The sequence below is a fragment of the Lytechinus variegatus genome, chromosome 2 (genome assembly GCF_018143015.1).
Source record: "Lytechinus variegatus isolate NC3 chromosome 2, Lvar_3.0, whole genome shotgun sequence".
NCBI classification, from domain to species: Eukaryota; Metazoa; Echinodermata; class Echinoidea; order Temnopleuroida; family Toxopneustidae; genus Lytechinus; species Lytechinus variegatus.
Genome location: NC_054741.1, coordinates 58,095,374 through 58,109,486, shown reverse-complemented (window position 1 = coordinate 58,109,486; position 14,113 = coordinate 58,095,374). Strand labels below are relative to the sequence as shown.

At 38.1% G+C, this 14,113-nt stretch overlaps 1 protein-coding gene across 1 annotated transcript; it reads right to left on the bottom strand.

Moving 5' to 3' along the window:
- Nucleotides 1-2,431: 2,431 nt before the first annotated feature.
- On the bottom strand, nt 2,432-10,728 carry LOC121408466 (carboxypeptidase B-like). The gene is made up of 10 exons (XM_041599945.1): nt 10,629-10,728; nt 10,130-10,211; nt 9,568-9,813; nt 9,015-9,116; nt 7,893-8,003; nt 6,214-6,327; nt 5,692-5,782; nt 4,895-5,112; nt 3,550-3,634; nt 2,432-2,732 (listed from the first exon to the last, which is right to left on the bottom strand). The coding sequence occupies exons 1-10, from the start codon at nt 10,697-10,699 to the stop codon at nt 2,500-2,502; spliced, it is 1,353 nt and encodes a 450-aa protein (XP_041455879.1). The 5' UTR covers nt 10,700-10,728; the 3' UTR covers nt 2,432-2,499.
- Between the last annotated feature and the right edge of the window lie 3,385 nt (nt 10,729-14,113).

Sequence of the window (14,113 nt, the reverse complement as noted above, 5' to 3'; positions counted from 1 at the left end):
CTTTACAATCCAGAAAGTGCATGTCTTCAATTAAATACCAACAGGTGCGTTATATTGATAACAGAAGAATACATCATTATCATATGACAAATATCATCTTGTTTGACTGTAGATATGTAATAAGTAAAGGATCTAATAGTAGCGTAATTAGCTAATAAAAAATAAGGGGCCAAACACGGCGTAAAAAAAAAATTTTAAACAAATAATTTTTACTGCTTTTTACATAATATTCACAACACAATCACATTTCACCTCCTTTCCTTTCCCCTTTTCTTTCTTTTTCTCATTCATGTCTTGATCTTGACAAGTTGTAAAGGTACTTGGTTCCAAGCCCCCCCCCCCCCCGACATCCATATACGCCAGTGCTTGGAATAGAATACATTGGATAGTGTTAACTAAAGCATTTCGTGGCGACCAAATAAATTGCGTTTATGGAATGGGTTCCAACGGCGTTCTCTCAGAAAGAGTGACTAAACATGTTAAATAATTAGAATAAATATATATCATTTTTAGAATGTGTGGGGGTGTCGTCTTATAGTGATCACGACTCTTGTCTTTCAATAGAGGAACGTGGGTTCAAATCCCAACCATGGCGTATATCCACATTGTGCTGCACTCGACCCAGGTGGGTTGATTATGGCCGGCAGGGTTATTCCTTGAATGCAACAAGCGCCTTTGGCAGCTGGAGGTAAAGCCGGTGTAATATATAGTGCACCATTGAATAGGCAACTATAACATGCTGACGTTGAGATACATGTCTAAAGATTTGATATATCTTACTGAAAATTATGAGTAGAAACTGTCTTCTTAATGACCACCCTTCCATCCCCCTTCTCTCTCCGCCTCTTCCTATTTTTTTTAGTCATATCTCCCCTCCCTATAAAGCTACTATATTCAATGGCATAGGCTGGGTGTGCATGTGCACCTTCCCGCTGAGGCAGAGGAGTTCCGCCACTGGCATGCAAAATGAAATCTGTACCCCTTCTGCTTTCAGCAGTTGATTTCCCAAACTTTAGTTCCATCTCCCCAAGATGTGCAAAACTCAAATGCCACTTTAGTTAAACCTCCCCATACTCAAACCATTCTACGCTCTTGGTATTTTCTTATCCATCTTCTGTCTATGTCTACATTCAACCCTTACCCCCCCCCCCCCACTCTCTCTCTCTCTCCCCATTTCCCCCTTCCTCGTCTCTCTCCTCTTTTATCCATTGCTCTCCCCCATCACCTATCAATCTCCCCCTCTCTCTCTCACTCTGTCTGTCTCTCCCTCCGTCTACTCCCTTCACAGCAAAAACTGTGGTATTAACCAGTGTACATAGAGGACCACACCAGTTATTTTACACCGGTGTTAAATTGTAGGTGTTACTTTTACACCTATAGGTGTTATTACAACACCTTTGGTTGTTACATTTACACTCTTTGGTGTTATGTTCAATCTGTAGGGTGTAATTTTAACACATCAGGGTGTGGTCCTCTATTAACACCAATTGGTGTCAGTTTTAACACCACAGTTTTTACAGTGTTCGTCTCTACCCTCTTTTATTTATTGCTCTCCCTCCGCACCTCTCAATCTTCCTCTCTCTCTCTTACTCTGGTTTGCTTCCTTTCCGTCTCCCCCTCCCTCGTCTCTCCCCTCCTTTATCTATTGCTCTCCTTTCGCATCTCTCAAACTTCATCTCACTCTTTCTGAATTTCTTTCTCTAATTTTCTTTTCATGACACAGTCACACTATTTGATCCCTACCTTCCCATACATTCAGTGGTACATTCACACCCATGAAACGGACTCCAATCAGACCGATCATTATGCCATTAGCAACAACGTAACAACCTTGATCGGTCTGGATTAAATGCCGTTGATGTGACTGCAGCAATGGCTTTTCTTATGCTGCGGTCCCATTTTCCCTTCGATGAGTCGAAACAGCAATTTTATTAATTTTTTAACTCCAGTGTGTATCTGGTACAAAAAAATGTTAGAAAGCGGCTGTTTTCGACTCGCCGTACGGCCACCGTAGGGGAAATGTGAATGCATCATAATCTTTTCAACTCCCTGCTCTTTTCATGGACTCATAATGAAAGAAACACAGTAAAGGTGTTGACAAGAAACCTTTTCAATAAGTGTTTATTACATGATCGAAACATGAGATTTCTCTTTAAATTAATTTTTCGTCCATTACTTCCAGTTAAATCAGTCTCCACCGCCCTCCTCGGTCACATTAAGTCATGACGCCATCCCCATTTATGAATGAGCTAAAAAGAATGGCAAATTTCACCTGATGCCAATGAATTTATGGGAATAATTATTTGTGATGTTATTATTGTTCGTTAATTCAAATTTATGCGATCGACTTGATTGATGATTCGGCCAATCCTCAATTTTTAGTAATTTTCTATCTTCCCTTCCACATCTTCATCCATATTACATGTATTATGTATTCATTAATTCTCCCATTCATCCTTAATAATTCATTTTGTCTGTATATTCATTCATTATTGATTTTCAAGCTATAAAACCAAGTTCTCTCAAAATATGGTCACCCATGGCTCGCACGGCGGCGTAGATTTCCTCGTAAGACGGTTGAATCTGCCATTCTGGAAGAAGCTGGCCGTACTCGCCCGTGTCACGGAGTTCGATGGTGTACGAGTATTTGCATCCCAAGCCGCCGTTCTTATCGTCGCCCGTCGGTTCAAAGTCCGCGTACCCGAAGTCCTTGCTAGATCCGGCAGCCGCGTCTGAAAGTTATCATTGAATGGAATTGAATAGATTTTTATTTCCATTATTTTGTAACATTAACAAAACATACAAACAATATGATGTCATTTTGATGACTGTGATGAAGGCGGTGATGGTGGGGTTGTTGTCATTGACGATGATGATGATGAGTAGGGGTCGCGGAAGTGGGGGGGGGGGGGATTGGGGGATGGCTTTAGCCCCCTCCCCACTTTTTCAAAACCGTGTACAAAAACGGAAACTGACCATGATTGTTTTGCATGGTCACCCCCCCCCCAATTTGAAAACCGCTCCGCGGCCCCTGATGAGGACAATGATGATGGTGATGATGATGATGATGATGATGGTGATGATGATGACGATTATGATAATGGTCATGATGATGGTGATGATGATGACGATTATGATAATGGTCATGATGATTACGATGATGGTTATGATGATGATGGTGGTGGTGACGATTATGATAATGGTCATGATGATTACGATGATGGTGATGATGATGATGGTGATGATGACGATTATGACAATGGTCATGATGATTACGATGATGGTTATGATGATGCTGGTGGTGGTGACGATAATGATAATGACGATCATGATGATCATGGTTATGATGATGACGATCAGACGATGACGGTTATGGTAATGATGATGTTGCTGCTGCTGATGATGATGATGTTGATAAAAGATAATGGTGATAATGATGATCGGGAGGTAGACGAAATTTGAAGTTATATACACGGGGAATATATAAAAACTGCCCTATTATTTCCTACATTTTGATTATTCCGAAGGGACAAGATGTCATCTTCTTACACATAATTTCAGCTCCAGCTCCGTACGTAAATTCCTTGCCATGAACCCCGTTTATAGCATCTACTACAGCTCGAGCGAAAGCCATCTAACAAAAAATAAAAACATAAAGAGGTTAGTAAGATTTAAAACACAGTTATCAGGTTGCCAATATCAATTAAATTTTCTTTAATTTCATAACATTGATAATATCATCAGTTGCAGAATGAGTCAACTGTTTCGAGTAGCCATGAACGTCAAGGGGGGGGGTGCTTTTGAGAGCATGACCTTTTTTTAAAACAAAAATCTCAATTTGTGACAGATATACCATTTTCTTTTCCCTTTTTTCTCGGTCATGGAACATTTGTGTGTGTGTGGGTGCATCTATCCCTATAATCTCCCATCTGCACGCCAGTGTTATATAGTGCATTTGAACAGTGTAGAATTATGACATCATGAAATAGCAGGGGATGGTGATATTGTTTTTATAACAAGATTTCATCTAGAATTTCGAAAGAAATCGCTTTCCATTTGGGATGGTTTATTCAATTCTATAATTGTTCCAAAACAGACATGGCTCTAAAGCTGTTTGGTGGCAGCACCAATAAGGTTTCTCTGCCTTCTAAGTTGTCTCCTCGTTTCGTAAATTATTTCTATTTCTTGCATATTTTTCCATCAAAAATGTTTTTTTTATTTGTATGTTTTTATATCTATATGTTTGTGAATGTTATTCTTAATCTATGAACGAAATAAATGCATAAGAATGAATGAAAAAGCTTAAATTTTCGGAAAGTCTTTTGAGCTTAAATGTTCGGAAGATTCGCCAGTTGTTCGCGGGGTCGCTTTGAGTCGCCTTTCGTTCGGGAGAAGTTAAAAAAAAATTATTCGCCAACGAAAAGGAACAATTGGCGAAGCTTCCACATTTTACACACTTTGTCGCATAAAATACGAATGCTGGATTTTTTAACATTCGCGTCCTTGCAAGACCTTACTGTAATTCGCAAAACATTCGCTAGCCGCGTGAAAACGGCACTTATCTTCCGAACTGATAATTTCTATCAAGCACGATCAAGATTTTTTTTAGTCTGGTTATTTTGCTTAGGAAGGCAAATGAGGGATTAAACCTCAATTTACAACAGTCTTTATCCACATTGATATGTTGTATTGATATTTGGTTATATTATTTGAAGGGAGCTTAACTTTTTAAAGTTAATAGTGTTATACTAGACCGATATCACCGAAAATAACTAGATCGGACTTGAGCGAGTTGTCAAGTTTTTGTTCGCATGTCCTGCTTATGAATCACATCTGGAACGCGGTATCTTCAAGTGTTGCGGACAGCGTCTCGTCCATTAGCACAACATTCTACCTGGTCATCGTAATCTTTGGTGCGTGTATCGACGTCCTTGTACGACCACGGAGCGATGACCTTCTGTGAAAAGCTGTGCCAATCGATAAAGACAATGAAGTCCTGGCCCTGGGCTTTACGTTCCCTCAAAAACCTGGTCACAGCGGCCACCTCGGGTTCGGAGAGTGGTTCTGGACCATGGTACTTGTCTGAGCAAGGCCATGGACTGGTACCTGGACCTAGAAAAAACAATAAGATCATCCAATCAACAAGATATCTTGAATATGTAGAAGAGGCGGGGTTCGGTCAGCGTTCTATGCTTCAATCTTAGCATGTTCCGTCCTGTTAGTGTTTCTTTTTTGGGGCCTTTTTTCTGCAGTTTTCGATTTGGGTTAGTGTGACTAAATCAAGTGGGCGTTTTATAAAGCTCTTCGTAATTTAAGAGCGACTAGTGAACATCATTGAACGTCTAATGGTAAATATTATTTACCACAAGAAAGAATCACCAGTCGTTCTTAATGTCACTTACGAACAGCTTTATGAAACTGCCCCCGTTCTGTTATTACTGACGGAGCGTAATGCGTGCTCCCAATACCCTCGACTGCTACGAAGCGATGTTTACTGTGGCCCCTACAAGCTTAAACCGTTACCGGGCAGTCGGCTGTACGCGCCCAGTTGGTATCCTCCATTGATAATCATTGATAATAATTGATTATCAGTTTATAATAAAGGACTACGGGGTGGGGGCTTTTGGACGATAATATAGCTATTCAATCAGTCCCCTGTTTTCTCACAAGTAAACTTAAAAGAAGACAAACCTCCCCATTCGAATGCCCAGTTTCTATTCGGGTCCTTCCCTGTACAAGACGAGCCCTGGTTTGGTGATCGGGTTTTCCTCCACAGACGATCCTATCGATGAAGATATGAAACACGAGAGGTATGAAATGACTGGGGTCCCCACGTGACGGGGGATAGGGAGCGAGAAATCAGTTATGATCACCCCTTTAAGGTGCCCTTCTCTTATGTTGAAAAAAGGCCCCGATAAAAACGAAGAGGGGAGAATAATTTTGATCCAGCACTCCCTGCTTCTTCCAATAACATGGTGTGAAATATATTTTGACAAATATACATTTATGATAATGTGAAAGTTCAAAAGGAGGGGTAATGTGTGCTGGATTTGGGTCTACTCCCCTTACTCCAGTAGTAAATAAACAGATGTGATTGATTGACTAATTTTCATTCAAATATCCATACTTATGAAGATTGGCAAATTTGGTCCCCAATATGACCAAGAAAAAAGGAATCCCATTTGTCAAAAGATTGATAGCTCTCTTTCTTACCTGATCCCATGTGTATGAATAGCCATCTACATTAAGAGATGGGACGATATACCAGTCTATATTATCAAGCATATTCACTGCCAATGTGTCGCCATTTCTGTAGTCGTCTAGGAGCTATAAGATTAAAAAAAAAGGTATTTTAACGTTAGGTCGCCATACTTCTACCGATATAAAAATACGCGGGCTCCACCCCAGCTAAAATATCGAATATAAATAAAGCAAACATGAATTTCACAAAAACAATTCTGCAGAAAATCTCTACAGTTCCTATAAGTTATATTACTATACGTAAGTGTTAGTTAATATTTTCTCAGTAGTTCTACACAATCCAGTGAATTCAGCTTCATAACTTTTTTTAATGTTCTATGATTATGATTTAGGAAAAAAATGATTATATTTTTTCAGTGCAGTTTCAAAGAGAAATAACAAAAGGTTTATGGGTGTATCAGAATGGATTACATGAATATATGCAAAATAACAAAGGAAGTAAAGAATTTAAGAAAAATGTCTGTCTTTTATTCTGATCGTTGGGCACTCGCGTCCGACTTCGGACACGAGACCCTTCTAGAGAAAATTGAAAGATATCGTTGCTAATTTCTGCTACCTTTTTCATAAGATGAAAAACAATTTGGTAACAGTTGGATCTATATCAATAAAGCATTAAAACTTGAGATAAAATCTTGTACATTTGATAGCATGCACGAGATGTTTCATCATCACAAAGTGTACTATAACGTACAAGTTCATTATTGATTTTTTTCATGTAATATGAAAATATTCTGAAAAGGTACACATTGGTGCATCAAGGCTGAACGTAATTATGAGGCATGTTCAAACGAGGCTTATATGTCATTTATATTCAAATTCGTGTCGTTTTAATTATAAAAGACACATGGCTCGTTCATTGGTGATTGGTTTTTGTTCATGCAGAGAACATGAGGACTCATGATGCATAACAGTGCATTCATACATTGTAACAAAAGTCAGAGAGTACCCCCAATCAGTGGCAGATCCAGTGGAGCGGACCGGTGTCCCTAACTTCTGGTGTGTGAATTTTATTGAAAATGACGGTAGAAGGTTGTGTAAAAATGGGATCTCCCACCTCCTCGGAGTAAAGTTGATGATTGGAGCTTGCCCCATTTTTGTCATTTGGCCCCATGATACTTTTTTTTTATTTTTGGCTTGTCGAAAATTTTTGAAAGAGAGTTTTGCCCCCCCCCCTTTACTGGTGAATTCTTGATCAACCACTTATTACTTTTTTATTTTGTACTGTATTACAAAATGTATGCAAATTAAAACACGGGTTGTTCTTAACAATACTAACACTAGCAGTTTACCCAAAACTTTGCCCGACATAGCAACCACAACTAAATGAACACTGTGTTCAAAGTTAAATAGTTCATTTAATTGAAATATATCAACAAAATGTATCTCATTAATATAGGCGGGCACGAATTACTTACTCACTCTCTCTCTCCTACCCCTCCCGTCTGTTGCGGACCGTGACCCGGAGGAGACAAAGCATTGGGGGCACTGCATTGTTTGTGAACAATGACGTGCCCCCATGCTTTGTCCCCTCGGGGTCACGGTCAGCCGCGCCTCCCCCTCTCTCTCTTTCGATCCCACTCCCTTTCCCTCTCTCCCCCCTCCCCCTCTCTCTATTTTCCCTTCCTTTCTACCTTCTGAGTGAATCCCATGACAGTAGCCGGTGAGATCCATTCACGAGCATGAATACCACCCTCAAACCAGACAGCAGTTGGGTTTTCAGATTGGCTTCCGGTTCCCCGGATCTGAACAAAATAAATTTAGATATATAGGATCAATAAATGAAAACCAAACAAACAGAAAGACAGCCAAGCAGATGTAACCCATCTTCTCCTGGGTCGAATTGTTGTTGTTTGTAGTTAGTAGCAGTAGTAGTAGTAGTAGTAATAGTAGTAGTATAGTAGTAGTATAGTAGTATTAAAGTAGAAGTATAGTAGTAGTATAGTAGTAGTAGTAGTAGTAGAAGTAGTAGTAGTAGTATAGTAGTAGTATAGTAGTAGTAGTAGTAGTAGTAGTAGTACTACTACTACTATAGTAGTAGTAGTAGTAGTAGTAGTAGTAGTAGTAGTAGTAGTAGTAGTAGTAGTTATATTAGTAGTAGTAGTTGTTGTTGTAGTTAGGAGTATAGTAGCAGGAGTAGTAGTGCAATTGCAACAGAAGTATAGCTGTAGTGGAGGTAAGAGTACTAGTGATATATTTATTTATTCATTTCATTTTATTTAATTTATTTTTATATTTTGTATTTGATATTTTGATTCACATAAAAGAAGCAGCAACAATAGGCATAATATTGAATTATAGACAACCAGAAATGTATACAAATAACATAATAATAAACAATCATTTAAGTTATAAAGTTAAATCTTAATTTATGCCAAACAAATAATTATGATAATATGATTGGACCCACATAAAAGCAAGCTTTTAGAACTGCGGGCCCCGGTGAAGTTAGCTGCGAGTGTATTATGATGGAAAACCGGATAAAATTTTATGACCTTTAATATAGTAGTATGATTTTCATCTAAATCCAGGGGGAAAATGTACAATAGAAAACATTTGACTTGTTATTATAAAACGGTCATTCTGTTCTTTATGCTATCACTATATATTAGGTGCAATGGTCATATTCCTTTGTGTATTTTAACACCTGTGAGTCTGCATGTGTGGCTTTGGCCTTAACACTGCATTTTATTTCATAATGTAGTTGCACTGTAGTCTACGAATTAAATTTAATACTCATAATGATCCAATCTCACCTTGAATCCATTAATTGGCCTTCCTTCATAAGAGTGGTCTAGTAGAAAAGGTGAGACGATATCGGAATATTCTGTTGCTATGTCAGACACCCATTGCTGAATCTGAAATTGTTTTGAAAGAGAGGTGTAAATTACATGCCCGAAACCAATAAATAATCCATTTTGAACTAGAGCAATAGTTCATGAAAACAACCTCACTTTGAAAATCAGGTAAATTTTAGGTTTGCGAATATGCTCAAAAGAAGACCCATTATTGCGAGAAATTTAGATATGGTCACAAATTTAAATAATATAGAATAGAGTCACATCACGGGGAGATGATACGTGAAAGAAAGGAATATTTAGATTTAGTGAAAAAAATATTAAAGAGGAAATGCAATCACCCCGCCCCAGTTAAAATACTATCATTCGAGATAGTGATACATCTATCGTGTGTAACATAATATATGCTGTAATCCTTCACAACGGGGTGGGTAGGACCTACTGATGCTTATGAAATGCAATACTTTAAATGATAAATTATCAATACAACAATCGCTTCAAATACAAATACCTCGTCGTATGGGTGGTACACGTTGTAATCAAAGTTTGCCAATGAACTTGATCGCGGTTCACGATCCCGCCTCTCATGGATTGCTAACATCTGATTGGCTATAAGTTGACCTACGTCGCCGATAAAGACCTTATATGGGAGTTCGATGGTGTTCATGACATCACTGAGAGTGCCCTGGAATCGGGGAGGGATCATGATGTTGACCGATTCGCCAGGGATCTTGGAGATGCTTGACCAAAAATCAAGCTAAGGAAAGGGAAGAATGAAAAAAAATGAATATAATTCTTTTTAATTTCTTGGTTGATGACATTGAAGATCATGTAGTGGTTATATTGTATCAGCCAAACTTCTTAAAAACACACCCTTTCAGGATCGCAATAGAAAATTCATTTGTTATAAATTCATTTACATTAATTGTTCCTAAAACCATTCGATTTAGTCTATATAAACAATAATAAAAGAAGAGAGAGAAGGAGAGAAGAAGAAAGAGAGATGTTTGAGAACAATTACTTTTCTTTAAATAATAAAGGAAGTTACTTGAGAGTTAATATGAGAAACTTACCACATCTCCAAGATTAGATTCTATTTCCCTCAGCCATGTCCTGTGCGCATTGCTGGCGGGAACCACTCTCCACACTTGCCATCTATGATATGGTTTCATAAGCAGATAATGTTTTAAATGTAAGTCCATATTCTGATTTATGACATTTTAACTATAACTATCTTTTAACAAAAGCACGTACAAGCATGCGCGGGTTCCAGGGGCGGCCAGTGTGACTATTTTTATTGACCTTTTTTGCTTGTCATTTTTTTGAGGGGGGGGGGGGGGGGTTGAATCCTGGCTTCGGCCGTGGGTACTATCTATCTATCATGCATAATCTGTAATTTTATCTCACAGAGTTGGATATACCGAATATACTTTATTAGATGAGAGGGCTCATAATTTTGATGGCTTATTACGTGGACTAAAAATCACATTGATTAAGTGTATAGTTCCTAATTAGTCATCGGACTAATAAAAGTTTAATGATAGTATAGTAAACTGTCATTATTTTACTCACCCCTCATATTTGGCTGAAGAAAAGCCGACGGAGATGACCAAAATTGCGAGTACTCTCATGAGCATCTTCATGATGATGCATATAAGGTAACCCCACGATAACAATGGTTTTTATCATGAACCTCTTATCGTACCAAAAATAGATTATTCGATGACGTAACGTGTCGATGTTTTGAAATCATTACCTTGGGAACTTGAACATACAATATAGAGTTGATTGATAGGATTACTATGCATTAATAAGCTTATTGGATAGAAAGACGTTTTAGGCAAGTTTACAAACTTGGATTACATAACTTTATAACCATTACGAAATCAAATTGTACTGAGAGGAAGGTAGGTCCTGGAAAACTCCCATCAGGCAGGAGATGCAATGTCTAACAAAAGGTCATTGAAATCCTGTCAGAGGGGGCACTCTGCCCTTCTCTTTCTCAGGGCCGCTGAATGGGGGAGGGATCATATTTTGTTGTTTGTTTGAGCGCTTGGTTGGAGCATAGAGCTATTAGCTCCATGGTTGGAGTTTACAGATTTGGGTTTGCCAAACCTTTCAGTACAATTCCACCCCAACAAAAATGATTTAAATAATAAGAGAAAAATCCAACAAACATAACACTAAAAGTTTCATCAAAGTCCGATGTAAAATAAGAAAGTTATGACATTTTAAAGTTTGCCTTAATTTCACTGGCACAAAACGGTTATGATTTAATGACATCACCCACTCACTATTTCTTTCGCATTTTATTATATGAAAATCTAATTCTCCCGTCATTGTCCTGTGAATTTTTTTTTATTTCTCAACGACTATGTGGAATTACAATTTTTTAAACATTTTATGGTTCAGTCAGATTAGTCCTTGTTGTCTAATCTGTAAAAATCGGAATATTGTATGATTCAAACATTAAAAAACAAATGAAATAATGAGTAAGGTACATCATCGTTTTTTTCATTTGAATGTGACCAAATTGGGTTACCACTTACTGTACATATAACTCTTGTGAAAAATAAGAAAAACTTTAACTATCATTACTTTCTTATTTTACATCCGATTTTGATGAAATTTTCGGCATTATGCTTGTCTCATTTTTCTCTATTGATTCAAATCAACATTTTTTCTGGGTTGGACTGCCTTGATCTATAAGCAGGCAGGTGCACATTCCCATGAAGTAAACATAATCTTTGCGCTGAATCCGTCATAAAACAACAATTATTCTTCTACTTTTTCTTCTTTTACTACAAGCCATGAAGTATGGAAAACAGCCGTGTTCGCAGCGACCATTGAGAAAATGTTGAAATTAATGCACTTCTAATTAGGTATAGTTGATTTAGGATACATTATAGGGCTATTATATAATAGCTATGTTTTTTCTAATAACAGAAACAGAGGGTCGTGGGTTCGAATCCCAGCCATGGCGTAATTTCCTTCAGCAAGAAACTGATCCACATTGTGCTGCACTCAGCCCAGGTGAGGTAAATGGGTACCGGTAGGAAGTAATTCCTTAAGTAGCTGTGTGCGCTATGAACGCCTAGCTTAGCCGGGTAATATAGGAGCGCCTTGAGCACCTCACAAGGTGGATATGTGCGCAATATAAATATCCTATATTATAAAACGGGTTCAAGGATGCAGCCAATGGTGAGTGCGTATTCAAGTCACGTGTTCATGCTTTAATTATGCGCAGCCTTCCAGTCGTGCATTTTTCGCGCAGCACTGTGCATTTTTTGTGCAGCACTATGCAATTTTTGTGCAGCATTAGTTCCAATAGCACGTAAAAATTGATACGCGTTCAGTAAAAGAGGCTGGCTAGGATTTTGATGCGCATACTTAGGCGCGAATAGTAGATACGCCTGTGATGTCATAATAGTCTTGTGATCTCTTCGTCTGTGCGATCGTACACAAGTTGGAGGGATTTGAACAAGATTTCCATGAAAAATTCTTTTTGCCGACCCGTTTTATGAAACAATTAATGCACATTTTAAGATTGTATATTATTATATTAAAGTGGACCCATAAGCTGGGGTCGAAAATTGACCCCTTTCTGCTTTTTGCCAGCCAACGCCACTCTGATTTGTTATATTATCCCTATCAGAGCAGAGACAACCATCAACTGCACCACCAACAACAGAATGGGCCGGCCAATTAAGAGACGAAAATTGAGTGCCCTCCCCCCTAAAAGCTTAACTGCCTCTAACCCCCCCCCCCCGGCCCCTCCCACTTCCGGCGCATCTGACCACCTCCACTGATCTGCATCTGTATATTACTAGTACCTGTATCAATGCGCATACATTCGTAAGCTTCGTTATTCCGAAGGTTCGTTCGTCCGAAAACGAAATGAGGTTCGTAATTCCGAAGGTTCGTTAGTCCGAAAACGAAGTGAGGTTCGTAATTCCGAAGGTTCGTTAGTCCGAAAATTTAATGATTAACTAACCTTATTTCGTTTTCGGACTAACGAACCTTCGGAACAACGAACCTTATTTCGTTTTCGGAATTACGAACCTTCGGAATTACGAAGTGTAACCGTATCAATGCCCATTCACCAACTGCAATGTTGTTTGTTGGATATTAATATTATCGCCAACTCGTAAGGCCTACTATTATTTTCTTTCTTTTCTTCGACGTGTCCTTTCAAATCGTTCCTCTCCGCTTCTTTCTTTGTTTTTTTCTTCGAATGATTATTATTATAATTATTATAAAGACTATCGTATCTTACAGTTTACCGCGTGATCCCGTCCCTTCTTACGACCCGGCTTACGACACCGTCCAGACACCGTCCTGTCTCTCCAGTGTAGAAAGGGGGCTCCCTTTGGAGTACTCTATATAGTCTTGAAACTCGGAAAAGAAATAGAGAAATAAACTGTTAAAGAATCATTTCCCGAGAAAAGATCTCGCATATACCAATCAAATACATGTATGTCCGTTTTGTTTTGTAAAGAAAAAAGATTAAATTTGATATGGGGAGATTCGGATGATTCGAAATTTATGGGGGCATCCAAAGTGAGGGCTTTAATAAATGAAATGGTGCATTGTTAAATCAAAGTTGTAAATCAGATGGACATGGAGATATGGTGTTAGTAAAAAAAAAAAAATTTATATATATATATATATATATATATATATATATATATATATATACATACACACATATATATATATATATATATATATATATATATATATATACATACACACACACACACACACACACACACATATATACACATGCATATACTTATTTTTTTCCTTTCTTCCATTTCTTCATCTTTATTCTTTTTTTCCTTTCATTTCTTCTCCTCTTCCTCCCCCGGTTCCTCCCATTCTGCCTTTTCCCTTGGTTTTTTCTCCTCCTTCCTTTCCTTTTCCTTTCTTTTCCCTTTCATTTTCTCTTTCTTTCCTTATTTTTTTTTTCCAAATTGGATAATAAGCTCTACTTTAATACAAGGAATATAACCTAGAGAGACGAGAGATAATTATTCCAGAACAAACAGAGCAAT

Excerpts from the sequence above, each read along its gene's own strand:
- LOC121408466 (XM_041599945.1), bottom strand. The coding sequence starts at position 10,699 with ATGAAGATGCTCATGAGAGTACTCGCAATTTTGGTCATCTCCGTCGGC. Across the intron at positions 6,328-7,892 it reads TCATGGGATTCACTCAGAAG|CTCCTAGACGACTACAGAAA; the intron begins GTAGAAAGGAAG and ends TTAATCTTATAG. Across the intron at positions 2,733-3,549 it reads AGCTGGAGCTGAAATTATGT|ACGCGGCTGCCGGATCTAGC; the intron begins GTAAGAAGATGA and ends GATAACTTTCAG.